Source organism: Strix uralensis, chromosome 8 (genome assembly GCF_047716275.1).
Source record: "Strix uralensis isolate ZFMK-TIS-50842 chromosome 8, bStrUra1, whole genome shotgun sequence".
Lineage (NCBI taxonomy): Eukaryota > Metazoa > Chordata > Aves > Strigiformes > Strigidae > Strix > Strix uralensis.
The window spans coordinates 2040399-2060025 of record NC_133979.1 but is presented as its reverse complement, the minus strand read 5'-3'; the positions used below and the strand labels follow the sequence as shown (position 1 = coordinate 2060025).

At 51.7% G+C, this 19627-nt stretch overlaps 1 protein-coding gene across 1 annotated transcript; it reads left to right on the top strand.

Annotated features, from left to right (window-relative positions):
* Positions 1-940: 940 nt before the first annotated feature.
* On the top strand, positions 941-19102 carry IL23R (interleukin 23 receptor). The gene is made up of 15 exons (XM_074875798.1): positions 941-1038; positions 3218-3315; positions 4058-4351; positions 4533-4656; positions 5532-5716; positions 5802-5950; positions 6750-6909; positions 7674-7756; positions 8032-8248; positions 9154-9351; positions 10052-10135; positions 13466-13516; positions 14341-14437; positions 15666-15756; positions 16221-19102. The coding sequence occupies exons 2-15, from the start codon at positions 3255-3257 to the stop codon at positions 16839-16841; spliced, it is 2415 nt and encodes an 804-aa protein (XP_074731899.1). The 5' UTR covers positions 941-1038; positions 3218-3254; the 3' UTR covers positions 16842-19102.
* Positions 19103-19627: the final 525 nt, after the last annotated feature.

Below are 19627 nucleotides of genomic sequence, written 5' to 3'. Positions count from 1 at the left end.
AAGTGCTGAAACTAAATTCCCCACACCCATGAAGTGCTGAAACTAAAATTCCCACCAAAATTCTCCCCATCTTGCTCGGGGTGTGTGTAACTACATACAGATGTATCCTATACCTTGCTGTAACTACACGTTGTAGTTTCAGCACACGGTGAGGCTTCACCCCCGCAGTGCCAGCAGGCTGACGCTCTTGCTTACACCCACCCTTCATTTTCACAAAAAAACCCCACGGATCCGTCAAAACCCAGAGCAGCCGGGGCTTGCTGGCAGAGGAAGGGTCTGCCTTGCCCTGTGGCGGAGGAAAATTATGTTCCTTAATGTTTCCTTCTGCGAGGGCAGCGGCAGGCGAGCGGTGCGGTATTTCCTGTGGTTGCAGCGTCTAATGAGGTTAACACTGTTATTGAGGTTTAACTCTTCAACCGGTGTGAAAAAGGAAGCCACGGGCTCTGCAGCAGGAAGGTTTGGGAGCGACTGCAAGAGCCGGCGGGATGGGGAGCACTGGGGCAGCCCCGGAGCCTCGGCCCCTTCCGCCCCCCCACCCCGGGGGTCCGCAGCCCGTCACATCCCCGGATGAGCTGGGGACAAGCAGAGTCAGGGTGACGCTCAGTGATGGTGAAAACAACCTCAGTTCTCAAGGAGTTTTTCATTATAGGCTTCAGGATTAGCAGAAAAATGTTCTTTTAGCTGACAGAGCTCAGCCTGCCTCCCCAGGACCTCTCCACTGGGTTCCTGTCGCCTCGCACGTAGCAACATGATCATAAAAATCCATTTGGGATGGACTTAAATTTGCCGGCGGGACTCCAAAGTCTGTAACAACTTAAAGACTGAAAATACAACCCCCCTCCCCACCCTGGCTTGAGGCTGCTCCTTTAAGGGATGCTGGGTTTTCCCATGGACTGACTCAGACTGGAAACTCTCAGTTTTTCTCGGCGCAGCAATCTAGGTCAGGCTTGCTGACAGTTGCTGATGCTTCTCGCCACGCTCGGCAGCCACAGCGGCAGGCGGAGGGGCCCGGCAACACATGTCCTGAGGACTGGCAAGGTAAGGACCCCCCCTCTGCTCAGCTTCCCACCCTTGAGCACTCGGATTTAAAGCCAAAAAATATCCCAGCTCATGTTTCTTGGCTTATGTGCTTTAGCCACCCCTGACACACATTGCCAGCAAAGATTTCGCATGGTTTGGGCTTGCACAATCGGGACAGCTTTTTCCTTCTGCATTTACTTCGCGTTTCTTTAGCGCTAATGGATGAGGAGACTTTTTAATAGAGATGAGATCAAAGCCCAGTATCCCTCGACAAGGGGAACAGCCTCATTCCATCTGGCTTTGGAGTCTGCAAACGCTTGGAGTTTGCAAACGCCTGTAAATTGGAATAAAAACTCAAATGTGAGCGATCCCTGGAGGAGGCAAAGCCTGCAGTCTTGTCTTAGAGCTGGCAGTCAGGCAGATTTATTATATTTTTGGCTCTTTTCATAGACCACAAGGATCTTTTTTTTCCATTTGTTCTAACTTGCCGAAGGTTTGCAAGCCATCGGGAGGCCTTCAGGTTCTTTTAGTAGGTCAGGTAATAGGAAGGCACTTGAAATTTGACTCACTCGTTATGAACAGCCCTTAAAACAAACGAGGTCAACTCACACAGCAGGAGAAATACAAAAGCATGAGCTGTAGCCTAGTAGCCTGGTTTGGGTGGAACAACATCATTTTGAAACTTTTATAGTGGGCTCTGTTTCAGCGTGTCCCTCGAGGGAAAACCTGCCATTTCTAACATCAGATTTTTTTACAGGGTTATTTTAATTATTGCTGGCTTAAAAAGAAAACTATAGAGGTGCGGGGCTTTGCTCGATTTCCAGCACTGTGCACACAAGCAGGGTTTAAGGTTGTGGTGATGGTCTGCCCAGCACCCAGCCCTGTGCCCACCACAGCATCGCCCGCAGCATTCAGGGGGGCTCGGGGGTGCTGTGCAAGCCGCCTCCAGGTGGGTGTTTCTCTTGGAAAAGTGCTATGCCCCCTCCCAGGAGCTGCATTTCCTTGCACCCTGGCTGCTACAAAGCTCTCCCAGCCCTGTACCCCATATTTATACCCCATATCCTGACCCCCATGGGGCTGGCGAGGCTGGGCTTCCCCTCTGGAGGGGGGGGTTGGTCTGGGGGGGGTAAATCCAAAGAGACTGGGGAGGAAGGTGAAGCGAGCAGGGAAAAATTCAGACTGTGGGTTGCAGACACAAGTGTGGCTCCTTGGAGAGAGAGGGGAAGCCTTGCCTGGGATTTTGGGACTGTCTGGGGGGGGAAGAGCCATTGATTGGTTTGGGCAGGACCTACCACAGCAAAGGCATGGGAAAGACGTTACAGAAACAGGGAATTTTCTGTCCCCTGAAACCGCGTCTCATCGGGTCTGAGCAGCTCCAGGGATGGAGACTGCAGGGCAACCCCTCAGGGCAGCCGGCCCCATGCGTGGTCACATTTAAAGTGCTTTTTCTTATGTTTAACTGGAATTTCCTGATTTTCAATGTGAGTCCACGGCTTCTCGTCCTGTCACCCCTGAGAGGACTCTCTCTTGTCCCCGGGGGAGCCTAGCCCTGAACCCAGCACTCCAGATGTGCCTCCCCAGAGCTGAGCAGAGGGGCAGAATGAAAACAAGCAGCATCGCCCTCACCCATCTTGCCTTTGAGGAAGGCTCTCTGGCTGCTCAGGCACGATTTCCCTTTTGTAAAGCCATGCTGCCCACTCCCACCGGCTCCTGGTCCTCCTGGGTGTGTTGGGAGCTGCTTTCCAGGTGGATTTTTGTTTCATCTCCTGCCCTGGGGGTGGAGGTGAGGCTGTCCCGCCTGCGCTTCCCCACACCCTCCCTGCCCAGAGTTACCAAAAACTGCATGAATTTACACATCCATATAAGGATTGGAGAAATTTCACAGATATGAAAACTAAGAGAAATGTCACCAGAGGTGGAAACTCAGGGAAAGTGGCTCACCAGGGCTGGACACTGGGCTGTGCCAACAGGGTGCCTGTTACCAGCAACACTGAGTCCTGTGTGCCTGCGGGCTTGTCCCCTGTGCTCCTGCTGCCGGCACGACCCAACCTGACCCCAAATCCCCAACAAAACCCTCGCCCTGTGTCCCCACTGCCACCTCCGGGGCGGTCCCTGAACACCCCGGGGCAAGGGCAGACCTGGCTGTGCCAGACCACAGTGCGGCTGGTGGGGCAACTCACACTTTTCCTCCCCCCAGACTATGCCATGTGTGGGCACCGGCCACAGCCCAGGCCATGACGGGGTCCGGCGAGGCTTTGGCACTGCACGTCCTGCTCTGCTGCTGCCTGTGCGGAGGTAAGCGGTGTCACGGCACAGCCACGATGGCATCACTCTCGCTGGCCACCGGAGCCAACCCCCTGGCCCAGTCTGGGAATTGGAGCAGGAGTAGGAAAATTACAGAGCTGCAGCTATGGATTTTGGGGGGAGCCTTTCATTAGTGTTGCTCCCACGCCTGGCCACCCTCTCCTCCCCGCTCACATCCTCGGACCGGGGAGGGGCTGCATCCAGCCACATTGAAGCATGCTGGTGTTTCAGCAGCTGCCACAAGCAGCTGCCTCCGGTGCCGGTGTGATCCTGCCTCCGCGCACACGAAGCCGGAGTGCAGCTGCGCCCTTTCCAGGAAGGCCAGATCGAGCCCGATACCGGCTGCAGGCCGGGTTTGCCGGGGCTGGCGCAGAGCCTTCATCAGATAGCGAAGGGCAGCGTTGCTGTGTGGGGGCTGCTGCCCTAATCTCAGGGGATCAGAGCTCTCAAGACTACGGGTTATTTCCCTGCAGTCATTTAAGCATTAGAGCAAAACCTAAAATTGGTGAAACTAGCTGTTTCTGATCTGAGGGAATGAGTCACCGGGTGCTGGGTCGCTGCTGAAGGCAGAGGGGTTTATCCCTGTGGTGGCGGGTGGGGGAACTGAGGAGCTGGGGTCCTGCCATGCTGCTGCCTGTATCCCAGCAAAGCAGAGCAGCGCAGCCCGTGGGCATCACCGCTTCCCGTGGGACACCTGCCTGGAGCCACCCTGACCCCACGGGTGTCGGCACAGGTGTTGCAAACATCAAATGCTCGGGGCACGTCTGGATCGAGCCCGCGCCGGTGGTGCAGATGGGCTCCAACATCTCCATCAACTGCCTCTCCACCCTTGGCTGCCCCTGGGCCAAGTTCTCCATCTTCCTCAACTACACCCCCGTTGAGGGTCCCCTGCACCCCCTGAACAGCAGCACCGTCCAGCTCCAGCTGCGTGATTTCCAGATGCCCGTCGGGGCCATCGCCTGCTTCATCATCTGTCCCAACAGCGAAGGTCGCCAGCTGGTGTGTGGCACCGACATCCATGCTGGCTGTGAGTTTTTCTTTTTTTTTTCTTTTTCCCTGTAGCTGTGGGGTTTTGGTGATTTTTGTGAAGCTGCCAGCACTGAGGAGGTCAGGGGGGAAGGGGCAGGGGGGGGGGGGGGTTGCACAGCCTGGGTTTGGCACCACTCAGGGGGGGTCTCTGCACACCCTGCCTGATCTTGCCTCTGCAGACCCTCCGGATCCCCCCAACAACTTGACCTGCAGCATCCACGAGTACTCAGGGCGGCTGGTGTGCACGTGGGACGCGGGACGGCCAACCCACCTGCACACCCACTACACCCTCCACCTGCGCAGGTACGACCCCGTGGAACTGGGGGGGCTGCGGGAGGGAGCGATGCAAGAAACCAGTGCCCGGCATGCGATCGGGGCACGGCAGCCACAAACTGGGGTGACAGCGGGGCTGCTCTGTTGCTGGTGGCTGGGAACGGGCGCCGTGCCCTAGTTATGCTTTCTAAAGCTCACGCCTTCCTGGTCTCCTGCTTGCAAACCGCACGTTAAACCACGGGTTTAATTCTGCACCACAGACCTGACCCGCTCAGTGCTGGCGGCAGCCCAGCGCACGTCGCATCCCATTGCAACTCCTTGCAGCCATGCAGTTTTTGCAGATGCATTGCCTCTCTCTGAGCGAAAGGGCCTGCAGAGAGGGTGCAGCCGGCAGTTTGCACCTAACGCTGCCCAAAACGCTGAAACTGAAACTCTAGCAGTGCTCAAAGGAACCTAAAGTGGGTGCGCTGGCTGCTGCGCAGCGTGCCGCAGCCCTTCCGACCCGGCCCGGGATGCTCTCTGCCATGTTTGGCACCAAAGCCCCCGTGACACAAGACCGGCAGGCTTTCAAAGTTAATCTGACTCAATTATTAAAGTCAAGCGCCTTAAATTCCGTCACACATAGGCTTTGCGAGGAGAAGTAATTAACCGCCTGCCTAAATTTGTTTGGGTTCAAACTTTGAGGAACTGAGAAAGCTGCCTTCCTGTACAGCCAAGACACAAACGCCCTGGAGAATTGTCAAGAACCGCAGGCCATTATTTTCTAGTTTGCTTTAAAAGGGACAAACTCCAGGTCTGGAGGTGACTGTGGCTCAGTCACGAGCCCCTCAAGAGCCAGGGCTGCCTTTCCAGCGGGTGTGTGATGCCAGGATGGGCTCTGACCGGGGCTGCCTTCTGCTTCCCAGTGTGGTGAAGGCTGCTGAGGAGGAAGATGCTGAGGAGGAGGAGGAGGAGGACGTTTTCCCCGCGGGATCACCGGTGCCGCTGAGCGCGCTGCGTGGCGGGACCCGCTACTCGGCGTGGGTGCAGGCCAGCAACGTGCTGGGCGCTGCCCACTCGGCCCCTCGGCTCCTCAACCTGCAGGAGCTTGGTACATCCATCTGTCCGTCCATCTGTGAGCTGCACCCCATGCCAGCCCCCCCCGCCGCCCCACACTTTCCCGGTTCTCCCTGCAGTGGTGCCTGCTCTGCCCCTGGTCACCGGCGCCGAGACGATGGAGACATCATCATCTCCCACCACCATCATCCGCTGGAGGAGGCAGACACTGCTGGAGAACGTGCGCTGCGAGGAGCGACACAAAGCCACGGGCACCCTGGAATGGCATGTGAGACAGCCCGGGACACCCCAAAACCTCCCCCCGATGCAGACCTACATGCATGAGCTGTTCCCCCGTTAGGACACACCAGCTCTTGTCCTGCTGGAGACCCCTGAGCACCCACGGGCAGTGGGAGCCCCTCAAAACCCACCCCTTGGCTTTGGCTCTGGTGGGGGGCATGCACCCCCAGACATGGGCAGCCCCCACCTTTGGACAGCTGGTGCCCTTTGAGAGGGCAGAGCCTTTTGGGTGGGGTTGGCTCTGCTTTTAAAGCAAAAAGAGCGAAGTTCAAAATATTTCCCAATGTTATCTAGCTCTGCAAGGACAAGGCGAAAACACCTCCGAGGATGGTGGTGCTTCGGCCATCGCCCCCATGCACTCACAAACACAAATACACTCAGGGCAGCTCCACCTGGGTCCCTTTTGGAAACCTCTCAGGGCGCTGGCAGGGGCTGGATCCCAGCACCCACGGGAGCCCCCCAAATTACCATGGTGTCAGAAGCCCAGTGTGGTGACAGCCTGGGGGCTCTCTGCATCCCCCCAGCAGGGGGAACTGCATGTGCACCGTGTCTTACAACAGCATCAGCCTCAAAAACACGTGTTGGAGCCCAGGGGGAGGCACAGCAGCGATGGGGACCCCCTTGGCAGGCAGTCCCCCCACGCTTTGCCAGCCCCAGGTGTTCGCAGAGGACCATGCCCATCCCCATTTGTGAAGATGAGGAAAGCAGCAACTGCTGAGCACTTCAGCTCGGGGAGGGGGGGGGCTGGCTGGGTCCTGCTCCCCCTTAGCACCCTGCTTGCCTTGCAGGTGGCGGCGTGGGATGATGTGGCACAGCATGGGCCCCGCTCACAGCACGACCTGCAGAGTAACACCCAGTACGTGTTTCAGGTGAGGTGCCGGCTCAGCCCTGCCGACAGCCCCTGGAGCGCCTGGAGCCCCCCTTTTCTCTACACCACCCCCGAGGCAGGTAAGCTCAGGCCCATCACCTCTTTGAGATGCTCTGGGGGTACCTGGCCCACGCTCCAGGCAACTGAAGTTAGCTAGTGACACACATCACCGTCCCCACGCCGCAGCTGAGGGCTGAGCACTGTCACGAGCTGGCAGCTCGTCTCACGCCCTCCAAGCTCTCCCGGCCCTGCAGTGGGTTGCAGGTCGTGGTGATTTTGGCAGACTCCTGAGGCTGCTGCAGTATGGTAGGAGCTGGAGAGAAACCAGGGGGGGCTTTGTGGACACGTGGTTTTCCATACAGAAGGAGGGCTGGGATCCACTTATCCCTTTTCGGCCACTTGCCCGCTTTGTCCCCGGCGGCAGGGAGCACCTCTTGCTCTGGGTGGAAAAGCCACATCAACCAAGGTGTCTCACCAGCCACAAATATCTGTTGCCTTGGGTCAGCTTTTCCCCTTTGCATCTTGGTTATTAACGCTGGGATGAGCTTAGACACAGCCGGCTCAGTTATTTTGGCCCAGGGAGCGACGCTCTCGCTTACACCCCGGTGGCAGCGAGGAAGCCGGGGATGTGCTCGCCCTAAAAAGCGGCACTGGCTGCTCCTTGCCGTCTGGGCCGTTTCCTCCCCGCAGCGGCAGAGCTACGCAGCCGCCAACCAGCCGCTGGGCTTCGACGCTGCCTCCAGCCACCCGCACACCAGCCCCTTGCCCCCACCGAGGGGGGCTTCCTGCCAGGGCTGAGCGGGGGGTGGGAGCCCCACGCCACGTCCCACGTTTCCTCCCGCAGCCCCCGCCGTGGCGCCCGACGTCTGGCGGCGCTTGGGCCCGACCTTCCCAAACGGCAGCCACGAGGTGACGGTCTTGATCAAGGTAAAGTCTGGTTTTGGCAGCTCCTGTGAGATTTTCCGCTCCTCCCCCGAGAACACCCGCCACGAGGCAGCAGGAGGCAATGCCCTTCCTAAAGAGCCCTTTGACCAGAGATGGGGGGAAGATGAGACCCCCACATGGCCTTGGGGACAAAATCCCTCCATCCTTGCCAAATCCACCCGCGTGCTGCCCAGCCGAGGGGGTGTCTATCTGGCACTGGGGGGGCTCAGTGTCAGACCCTACACCCATCCCCAGGGGTTGTATCTCACCCTTCACAGCCCCTGCCACCCCAGGATGCCCGCGGGAGGATCCTGGGCTACACCGTGCTTGCTGAGAGTCCCGGGGGATCCCTGCTCCTCTGCAACACCTCCAGCACATCCTGCAGCGTCCAGGTGCCCCCAGGAGCCCGTGCCCTCCACATCACCGCTCACAACTCCAAGGGGGCTTCCAGCCCTGCCAGCATCCCCCTCAGCCAGGGTGCCAGCAGCCAGGAAGGTAGGAGCTCGCACACACCGATTGCAGCTTTAACAGAGATCAGCTTTTATCAGGATTGCGGGGGAAAAATGCTAATTTGTGCATGCATGGTTTTAAAGCAAGGGAAAAGCCTCAGTGAAGGGAACACAACATCCTCCAGACAAGGCCAGCATCCCCCGGAGATGGAGACACTCCACAGCCACGTATCACAGCCCTTGGCCTCTGAAGGCTGCAGCAACAAGCTTAAAAATAAGTTAGTCCTGCCTGCGTTGGCTGGCAGGGCTGGGCTGTGCAGCGGGCCCCATGCAAGGGTGCTCCTCTGCTCCCAAAAATAGCTCCTGCCACCTCTGCCAGGGAGACAGTCCCAGCTGGGTCCTTGCAGACAGAAAGGGAGGAAAAAATTCCTTTCTGGGCCACCTTCGGTTCCCTGAGCCACAGGTTGTGGTTTTCCCCCCAACCACACTTTCCTATTTTTGAAAAAAATGCCTCTCTTTAATGAGCAATGGGAGGGGAAAGTCCCATTCAAACTGAGGACAAATATATGACTAAAAAGAAACTGAAGAGAAATAAGGTGGAAAAAACTCTCTAATCTCTCATTTCTTGTAAGAAGTGACAGGTAAAGCACTTCAGACAAGACATGACAAAGCTGAAGATGTGCTTTTGTGATATGTGTTTGTGAACAGACATATAGATTGATATAGATTTTGGTATCCATAAATCCAGATTTTGAGATCCAGATTTTGAGATCCAGACATATTTGTGTGTGTATATATAAAACTACCACATTCTAGAATTTCTTGTTCCCTCTTCAGTCCTTAAACCCTTTCAGGAAAGACATTTTGCCAGGGCTTTGCTGACCCTTTCAAGTCTCCTGCTCTTCAAAGATGAGGTTGGGGTGACAGCCCACTTGCCATCTCTCTCCACAGAGTTCCCGGCGCCGACGGCTGTGGAATTCAAGGCCAAGAACCACAGCAGGGTCTTGGTGGCCTGGCAGCCTCCCCAGAGCAGCAGGAGGTCCCCGCTCTGGTTCATAGTGGAGTGGGTTTCTACCACCCAGTATAGCCAGGAGGAGCAATATTTTTGGAAGAAAGTCCCATACCAGGCAACACAGATGTACATCCAAGGTAAGATAATCCAGGAGTCCTTGGTGCAGTTCATCAGGATATTATAAAGCCAAAATATATTATAAAAGCAGAGTTTCATTTGACATTGAGCCCCTGCCCACTTGCTTTTGGAGAGCAGGCCCACGAAGAGCCCTTTGGGAGCAAGGAAGAGTGAAGCAACAGGAGACAGGAGGGCAAGTCAGTGGGATTTGGTCCCCCACGTGAAAGTCACAGGGAAAGAGAATGAAGTGACAAGTAAGCTGGCAGGCCAGGAAGCCACACGAAACCTGTGGAGGCCTGTCCAAGTGCAGGAGATGCATGGGTATATTTAAAGGATGCAGGGAGAGAAGGCACAACACTTACTGCACCAAGGCTGTGGCTCTCCTCCCCCCATGCCCAGAGAGACAAGCCTGACGGTCCTTACCAGCGCAGCCTGAGCATCTTGGGACCCATCCCACACTAATTCTGGTGTATATTGGGTTTTGGGTACTTCCTAGCCAGGTACCCAACCAAGCTTTTGCTCTTCCACATGTGTTTTTGGGAACGGCTCATGCAACAGCTTTCCCCAAGGGAGGGAAGGGGTGCAGCAGACTCGGAGCTGGGGACACCACACACACACTTCCATCTACTTACACCACTCACTAACAAGCCCTTGAGCAAGCCTAGAGCTTTCACAGCAGCTTACAAATACATTTTAAAGGCAAATCTTGCTTCTTTCTAGAAGAGGCAGTAGCAGGAGGTCACATCAATGTGTCAGTATACGCAGTCTACCCCGACGGAGTCAGCAAGCCAAGCTCCAGCCAAGGTAAGCCCTGTTGGGTGGAAAAGTTGCTGCTGTGGAGCGGCAGAGCTGAGCTTGCTGTTTAATTCTCAATGTTCCCACAATCTGCCAGTTTTGTAGAATGACTTAGTTTTAGAAACAAGAGGTAAAACCCTCTCATTGATCAGAGGAAAGCAGGGCTCTAGACAGAAACCTCTTAGCTGCAGGATATGAAAATAGAGATTTTTTATCAATGCATCTGTCTGAAAGCTTCTCTAGCCAATCTTTGCTCCTGCGCCCAGATCTAACGCACATGAGAACCACATCTTACTTCACAAGATACATCATTGGAGTTATTCTCCCTTTTTGTGATAGAAAAGACGGGGTTGCTGCTTTGCACATTTGTCAATAAAATGTTACAGATAAACCAAAACATAGAAAACAAGTTCTAGAGAGACCAGCTGGTCAAGCTGCAGCCTGATCTTTCTTACCTGGGGTGGGAAGCAGGCAGGCTTCTGTTCTGGAAGCTGTTTCAGATGAGAACACAGGCCAATTTTCAAGGGAAAGTCAGGACTGTCATCACCTCCAGTGCTGTGTGCATTGCCTTTGGTTGCCCTCAGGAGCTGGGCATACTGGGCCCCCTGAGCTGCTCCATCCTGCTGCTGGTTCTCACGTGGGTGAAGCTGGATAATCCAGGCACAGCTCAACATCTGAGCACTTAGGACACCTCCCAGCACCCCCATACCTGCTGACAGACACCACAGCGCACACAGAACCTCCGTGTTGATGGAGGATGCACACAGTGTCCAGTGGTGGCTGGGCAGATCCATAGAGACAGTGAAGAGCTGAGGTTAAGCCATGAGGTCAGCCCATAGGTCAGGATTTGGCCTTCCAGAGCTTATCTAAACCAGACCTAAGTGCCCAGGGCTGATCTTAAATAGAGCCCCAGGGCAGGGGGTGTGGGTGGAGGCCCCAGGTGAGGCTGGTCAGGGCCGTTAGGACCCTGACAGAGCTGGCTGTAGCTGCAGGCAACAGTGACACCTGTGGATGTCATCAGCTCACCCTCCCGTGCTGGGATGTAATTTTAGATGGGTTATTTGAAGCTGCTCAGGTACTTTCCCTACGACACACCAGCTCTGTGTTTCTGGTTGGCACCTCTCAGGGCTCTGAGAAGGGCAGTTACTCAATTTTTTTCGCAAGAAATGGAAACAAATATTCCTGACCGGTTCATCCCAGGCTGTTCACATCTGTTAGCCCTGGCTGTTAGGCGTTATCCTCACAGACACACTGACAGCCTTCAGCTCCGGGCAGGTCAGTGTTTGGGCACCTCCAGCTCTGATCACATGAATTTTCAGGGTCCTGATCCTCAAGTGGGCTTAAACCTCAGCAGCAGGTCTCCATCTGTGCAGAAGAGGGAAGAGCTGGGTGTCAAAAGGAGGATGCTCTAACCTTTGCACTAGCAAATGGCTTAGAAACGTATTAAATACTTAAAAATAGAGACTTCATCCTTAGTGGCTGCACAGACTCCGTTAACAAAGCTTGGGGGTTCATGTGGGGAAGTACCAACATGAGGCAGCAGCAAAGCTTGTGTCGGCAACAAGGTTTGTGTCCAATGCACCAGCACAACCCACAGCTGACACTGCAGTAAGTCCTCCAGCTTGACCCCGCAGCTTGAACCTCTTCCTTCACCTTCCTTACTCAGATTGAGCCTACTCATCAGCAGCAAGGCATTACTGTAATAACATTAATTTTTTTTAATGTATACAAGTTCAATACGCCAGTGACACCTGCCCGCCAAAACTGCTGAATTCCCAGGCTGCAGAACAACGTACTCCATCACTTTCTTTCCACAATTCCATATATTTGAGGGATGCTTTGCAGCATCTGCAGCGCGCTCCAACTGAGTGGGCTTGTGCTGCAAACACTGAGGGAACGGAAACACCTGAACTCCAGGAGCTCTGCTAGGAGACGCATATGCTTCAAATGCACAAAATCAGAGACAGTACCTTTTTGGGGATCTTCCTGTCCTTTGGAGAGGAAGAAATTGCATTTGGCCTTGGTCTGCATTGATCCTTGCAAAGGAAGTACCAAACAGAAGCGGAATGGGCCTTGCTCCACCAGCCTTGGATAAGCTCTGTCCTTTGACAGCCACTGTTTCGTTTATTAAAGGCTGTGAATTCCAGAAGGTTTTCACTCATTTTCATCTGAACTCGTCTCAACTGACAGATTACTGACTCTGTTGCAGAAATCACTGGCTAAAACCGGCTGGCCCATGTTGTTTAGGATATATATGTATATTATAGATATATATATGCTGTATTATGCTGGATATCCTTAATTGTCTTGGCCAGTTGAAGCTCTGTGATTGTAGATGAGGATGCTAGCTGCTATTCTTATTAATGCCGATCCTCTGCTTAAACGCATTCAGCCTTCTGCTGCCCCAAGCAGACCTTTGGCTCGAGCCAGGTGATGGCCGCGCTCTGTGGAGGAGGTGGCTTCCCGTCCCTGTCCTGCTGGGACAGCCACTCTCGGGGACAGAAAGGCCAACACAGGGAGCAGCAGGATTTTTCCTAAAGCAGTCAGCCAACTGAAGGGTACGGAGGAGCTTTCCGATGTGCAAATGTGGGATTTCACCAAGTACCTGGATTCTTGCACTTCAAAAGATGCGCTTGCAAGGCTGCCCTTCCCGAATTTCCCAGTATTGGCAATTTTGGGAAAATCCTGCTGCCAGTGTGAGCTGTGCTTGCACAGATGACTCTGCAAAAGGGGCCTTTTGTGTTGCCAGCATTTTGGGGTCATTTCCCTTCCTTCAAATGCAACACGGACCTACGATCACGGCATCAGCAATGCTCACTGCCATTGAAAGACACAGCAAAAGGGAATGGCTGAGTCTGGCAAGAAGGAAAGCTTGCTGCTTATTTTAACAAAAACATACTCCTTGCCATGGCAGGCTGCAGATCTTCCCTCACTACACAGCCCATCACACAAACAGATATTATCAGAAAATTCAGGCTCATGGGGTTCAGACACTTTGGGAAATAATCTGTAGGTGCTTATCAGAAATGACGTACAATTCCTCAGGAAGACTAAATTCTTGTTTCGGGTGCTGAGGGGGGCGATGTGCGTGGAAGATGTTTTGTAATCAGTGTTATGTGTTCATCAACATCTCTTTTAATGAGATCTCTGAGAAATAGAAGATTGTGTAGAGTCTGGCCAGAGCTGGAGTTACTAATTACTTTAGTACTAAAAGTACTGAGGGCTTTATTTTTCTCATTATACCATTATTTATGTTTCTAAATAACATTAACAAAATAGCTTCTATGTGACCTGCCGTTCTCTAAATGAAGTTATGGACATTTTTTTCCTCTCTCTAAGTCCCTTCAGAGGACCATCTCCTGGGCAGCACCTACAGCGAGCTCTCCCATGGTAAGAAGATAATAGCTCAGACTTGGTAAGCCAGACTTTCTCCTTGGCCAGAAGTGGATGTTTTAGCCCAAGCAGCACCTGCAGCATCTGGTGATGAGGAAGCAAAAGCTCCCTTACCCTTTGGAGAGGTCAGGGCCAGAAAAACAGCTTTTCATTTGATGGGGACATGAGCCACATAGCAGGAAAGGCTGCAGTGCTCTCACGGATGAATAGCACCCGCGTAACGCGTGCCTTAAATTTTGCTTTCTCATGAGACTTATAATATAATGTACATTACAACAAGTAGGAGATAAGAAAACAAGAAAAATATAAGGTAACATTAACATATAGCATAACAGCGATAGACTGTTTCAATCTTGCACTTTGAACCAGAGACTCGTTTAAGCGTTTCCCACCCATTTTTCTAACTTTCGGTTATGCTCTGGTTTGCACATCTTCTGCTAAAGGTTACGTTATGATCTGTTGCAGTACTTAAACCAAAAGCAAAACCTACATAAGCTGAAGAATGCACTTCAGCGTTTCTGGAAGGTAAGTCTGTGTAGGAAATGGTTAAACACAGCGACCACACTTCTTCGAATGACTTGGCCGATGGCGATGGCGAAGGGGCCGTGCATGCTCTGGCCACAGCACAACGCGGATGGGACACCAGTTTTGATTTTGCTTTTGTTATGGCTTTGCTTGGCTCATTGGGGAGCGAAAGGGCAAGTGAAATGCCGAGGGCTGCTTTAGCAGAGGTCTGCCCTTTACATCAACGACTGTGGTGGCAGATGGGGCGGTGGAGCAGGGCCACCCGATGGACCTTCTTCCTCTCTGTCCTTTTGCAGATGATGACGTCGGAGTTTTCCTGGGACTGGGCGTCAGCATGGTCATATTATCGGTTGTTTTTCTATTTCTGATGTTTAAAAAATCAGCCAGAAAAAGGTATTACTTTCCCCTCCACATTTTTTTCCTTATTTCCAACTCATACTTTTCTTCCAGAATATTTTAAAATAAACTACAGAAACCGGTCCTTTTCTCTACAGCCTGCTCTTACTGAGGGCAACTTCACCCATTAATCAGATCGCTATATGAAAAGACATTTGTGTGCTCTACAGTAAGGCAGAGACCAACAAAAAAAGTAAAAAATTTGTAAAGACCACACTGGGGACACACAGGATTATTACAGAGATATAAAGGCAGGGGTAGAAAAAGAGGAAAAACATAACCTCTGTAGGTAAGTTTTATCCTAGCACTTGTTACTCCCAGTTTTGACTAGAGGAGAGGATGCTGAAGCTCCTCACACCTGCACCCTGAGGGACAGACAGAAACTTGAGAGTGGACCAGCTGGAAAACTCAACAGGGAGGATCTTAATACTGGTTTTTACATTGACTGCTGTTTGCTAGGCACCCTCACAAACCAGCGCTCATCTATCCTGGTTTGCTGTTTAACTGGAATAGGGATGTCTAGCAGTCCAGGCACTGCTGTCCCGACACAAATCCAGGGGAATGGGTGACCTCTGTGGCACAGAGCTCCTGGTTGGATCTTCCTGACAAAACAAGAGGAGACCTGGGGGTAGAGGCTGTTGAGAAACTGCCTCTTTCGGTTTCTGAACCCAGCCTAACTCTTCTGCTCTCACTGTAATTGTGAAACACAGGCATTTCAACAACAGGGACTGTGTATTTTTCCAGGAATGCAGCAAAGCACCAGAACATCAGCAAAACTCAACAAAATTAAAATATCTTGCAAATTATTTTAATTTTGGCTGCAGGAAAATCAACTTTCGTTACTGCTGTGAATTTGATTTCATCAGTTCAGGGCGCACATGCCTGCTCTGGTTCATACACATAGCTTGGGCCTCCCCCCACCCTCCAGCCACATTTTCACATAGAAACAAGTTTTACATAAGGGATTTACCGAGAGTAATTTAGCTTCCAGGCTTGCACCTCCATGAATCAAACCTGGGGGAATGAGGTTGAAAGATGAAGAGGTAGAGTTCAAAGGGGGAAACCCACCTGTATGGTGTAAACCTGGGGCTTCCGAGCCATCCCTGAAGGATGGATGCACTTGGTGTGCCCCTCCTGCCAGGGGACAATTTCATCCTGAGTGAAGAATAAGTAACTAATAAAATGGACTAACATCTTGGGGTTTATTCTTTTCTTTTTCATAAAGAATTAAGGCCACTGTTGTGTCGCTCTTGCCAAAATGGCTGTTTGAAGACTTCCCCCACCTGGAAAACAGCAACGTGGTAAAGTCACTCCAGGTAATTGCACCATTATCTCCCAGATTCTCTTCACTTGTCTCCCCTTAGATTAAAGCTTGCTCCAGAGCTGTGAGAAGCACAGATGGGAAGAGGATTAAGCTCTAAGGGACCAGGAACTGATCAGGAATCATTTCCCAGGCACTTGCAAGGTGCATGGGAGCCCAGCTTAGCTGAGGTTTTTAAACCTTGCCTGAATATATTCTTTATTCAGTGGCTGCAGTTGACTTGAGCTGCCCTTGAAGTGCATGCAGAAGCATGGAGACAGGCAGAGCAGCTCCCCGTCTTCTCTTGCCCACCTCGCTGCCGTCTCTTTCACAGGGGGGATTGGCTGAGAGAGGTGGGAAGGAAGATGAGATGAAGACAACAAGTCATTGCCCCATTTCTTCCTTGGGATGCTCTAATGATATAGCTCTCCTGTCAGTAAAATTTTCCAGTTTGTTCCTACACTCACAATTTTTTTCCAGGAGAAGAGTGATTTCGCGAGTAACTGTTTCCATGAGCCATTCTTGGACACCAGTGACCCCACAGTTATGGAAATCGAGGAGGTGCCAGTGCACAAGGACTACAAGGCCGTGGCCACCCAAAGCAAGCCCAGCAGAGAGGTCCCGGAGGCCAGGGAGCACCCGGGGAGCACAGCGCCTGCCAGCATCGTGACCCCCGAGCAGATCAGTGACTACAAACCTCAGGTGTCCGATGGGAACCCGCTGGGGTACGTAGCCACCAATATTTACCAAACACAGCTCCCCACACCCCTCCCAGAACCGGAGGTGAACATCTTCTTCAGAGACTACACGAGCCCTGTTCCCCAGCTGTGGGACGGGGAGGGAGGGGCGCACCATGTCTGTCTGCTGGAGAAGATCAACCTCATCTTAAACAACAGCCAGAGCGGGCAAAGCCACATGTTCGCCTTAGCCCAGGGGGGACCCGGCTCCCTCGCAGAGAACCAGTGGGGACACGTGTTGGCTAGCGACGTCCAAGAGCAAACGCTGGTCCCCGACGAGCTCGTCTCCTGCCTGAGAGCCATGAACGGGGAGTCGGTGGATATAAAGACCTGCTTTCCACAAAGTATCGGGAGATTATTTTGAGAGGAATTGTAGCTGTGATTAAAAAAAACAAAGTGGTGACCATAGCACATATCAGCCTTTGAGACTGCAAACAGCATAACTGGAGAAAAACTCCAAATCTGAAATTTGCCCTCTTTATCAACTACAAATTCTTGTGGCTGCCTGGAATGCTTTGGCCAGTAAATCACAATTTTAAACTTACGTCATATCATCACAAGCATAAAAAATGTAAAACTTGGATTCCCATAAGGACTGAAATACAGAGCAGGTGATTTTTGAAGGATGCAATATGCTTCAATTATTATTCAAAATCATTCTCTTGTTAAATGTTTGGGGCATCTCATCCCTGGAGCTGGTTGTAGCTAAGATGGATAAAATGATCTGTTAGACATCCTGACTGAATTGTGTAAAATGTCTTGGGATCACTCTTAATGAAGAGACACTACACCAAGGAAGATTTAGATTTCCTACAGCAAACATGGGTACCAAGGAGGATTTATATATCTTACAGCAGACATGGGTACCAGGACATGAAATATTTTCTGTATGACAGAATCACCCAGGTTCATTTTCCCTCCCATTCATTAATGAAAACTGTATCAGGCAAGATCAAGCCTTCATCATCTTCCAGGCTGATTTAAAGTCTCTCTAAAGTCTCTCTCGGGCATATTCTTCACTTTGTGTGAAGGATTTATCATCTCCTCACAGCAGCTTGTCAGCGCCTCGGCCTTGCTTTGTGAAACAGAACGTGGCACAGCGCAACAGCATTTATTTGGCACGTGACAGGGAATTTTGGATCTTCTGAAATACAGAAAATGAACTACAGGAGTCTCCTTCCTGCTGAACAGTTGTGAAATCATTTAAAAGTTTGCCTGGCACTGCAGAGGTGGTCTTGCAAAATGCTCCTAAAGCAACCAGAAACTCCCTCACAATGTGGAGGTTGGATTATGTATCGATTCGCTCATCACCCACAGCTTTTTAGGGAAACACTGCAAATGCTTTTAAGGAATACAAGCACGAAAGATGTTTACGATACTTGGTAAAATGCCTGAGCACTCAATGCTCTCTGCAAGGTTTGCTCTGCCCATCCTTTTCTCCTACCTCTTCTGTCCCAGCAGAGACTGGTTTTGGTGTGGAGCGGCAGCCGGTGGAGGTGACACCGCGTGTGGCTGGGGTGGGGAGGGGTGCTGGTGCCACAGCTGCATGCCCTTGCACGCTCGTGCACGCCCTTGCATGCCCATGCACGCCCTAGCTCACAGGGTGCTGGGTGACTGAGCTGCCCATGCATCACCAGGAATATTCACAGGGAATGTGTCTTGTAAGAATGACATTAACACCAGCACCTTAAAAGCCAAAAGGATCGTCTGAGCATGCGTTACCAAACCAAATTCTGTAAAAGACCTGACAAATTTTTGTAAGACTTAAAAGTTGCAAAGCTAATGTAAGTGCTAACCTACAACCTCCAACCTTTCTAGAGTTATCCACTTTATTACTATGAAATCACTGTTTGCAGTAGAACTGTTAAACCCGGAGATTATAATCTTTCTTTCCATTTTTGCTAGGCACTGTACACATTTCTCTAAATGGATTGATTTTGTTGTCCGCTCCTGGATACCTTCAAACCAACACTGTTGTGTGTTGTCTCCTTTTAACAACCTAAGAGATCTGTCGCTTCAATTTACAGAGTAGCAGTTACCTGGCAAGACGGGGTAGGAATCTTCTTTAAGAAGCAGCAAACTATTTCCAAGCCAGAAGAGTGACTTTTACATGTAAGCGAGTCTAAAATTAGTACTTGCTGCCTGTGCAGGAAGGAAATTGTAAAAGAACAGCCACATACTATCAGCAGCCCTCATGTGAGATGGAGAAGGTATTTTTTTCAATGTCCACATCCTGAGACTTGCGCTGCCTGTATCGCCTGAACTACCAAACCCTGTGGGTCAAAATGCTCGTCTTGTCAGAAAACAAAGCTGAAAGCCTCCTCTTACATTTCAGGTATCTGCTGGTTGAATTCCCAGCCCTGCTAACTCACCCCAGGATAGATACCTGTAAATATATCTGCTCCTTTCCTGTTCAGCAGCTCTTGGCATGCGGCAGCACAGGGATGAAACATTGCCTTGCTCTCACCATGCACCTGTGCTTCATCGGCGGCAAAGATTTCTCGGGGGCTGAAGGAAATCTCTCTCTTACATGGGTGCATGGATGCATCTGGTAAACATGGACTGGTTACTGGAGAAAATGGAAAGAGAAGGGCACAAATATATGTGTGTATATATATATGTACACCAACTGAACTATTCTGTTCTAATATACAGTACAACTCCCCCTCTCCCTCCCTTCTAACCCATTTGGACAGTGCTTGTCTCTACCAATGGTTTAAAAGAGGTGACAGGCTCATTCTGGGATGGATACCCGTGCTGCTCACCTCTGGCAATGAATGAATCAATGGGTAAATTGTCCAGTGCATGAAGAAAGCAGGAATTTTGATAACAGTCCAATACCCCCATGCCACATCATGTCCTTGCTTCCAGATTTTTGACTTGCCAGAGGTGCTCTTCACTCTGCTGTTAGCCTGCTTTGCCCTTGGAAAGGTTTTGCGCCCCTCCTGTGCCTTCTTTCCACCAAGTGCGGTATTTAGGGATGGAAACCAGCATCCTGAGTGATGGGGATCAAACTATAGGTGTGCGAGTCCAGCACTGAGATCCTCATAGTGAGCAGCCCAGTGTTTTGAATCAAATCATGATGTCGCTCTCAGTACATTTATTTTAACGTCTCGGGGTTCACTCCCTCTCTCAAATATTACAAGCTCT

Coding starts and splice junctions, on each gene's coding strand:
- IL23R (XM_074875798.1), top strand. CDS start 3,255: ATGACGGGGTCCGGCGAGGCTTTGGCACTGCACGTCCTGCTCTGCTGC. Junction 5,951..6,749: donor CGGGCACCCTGGAATGGCAT/GTGAGACAGCCC, acceptor CTTGCCTTGCAG/GTGGCGGCGTGGGATGATGT. Junction 13,517..14,340: donor CTACAGCGAGCTCTCCCATG/GTAAGAAGATAA, acceptor GTCCTTTTGCAG/ATGATGACGTCGGAGTTTTC.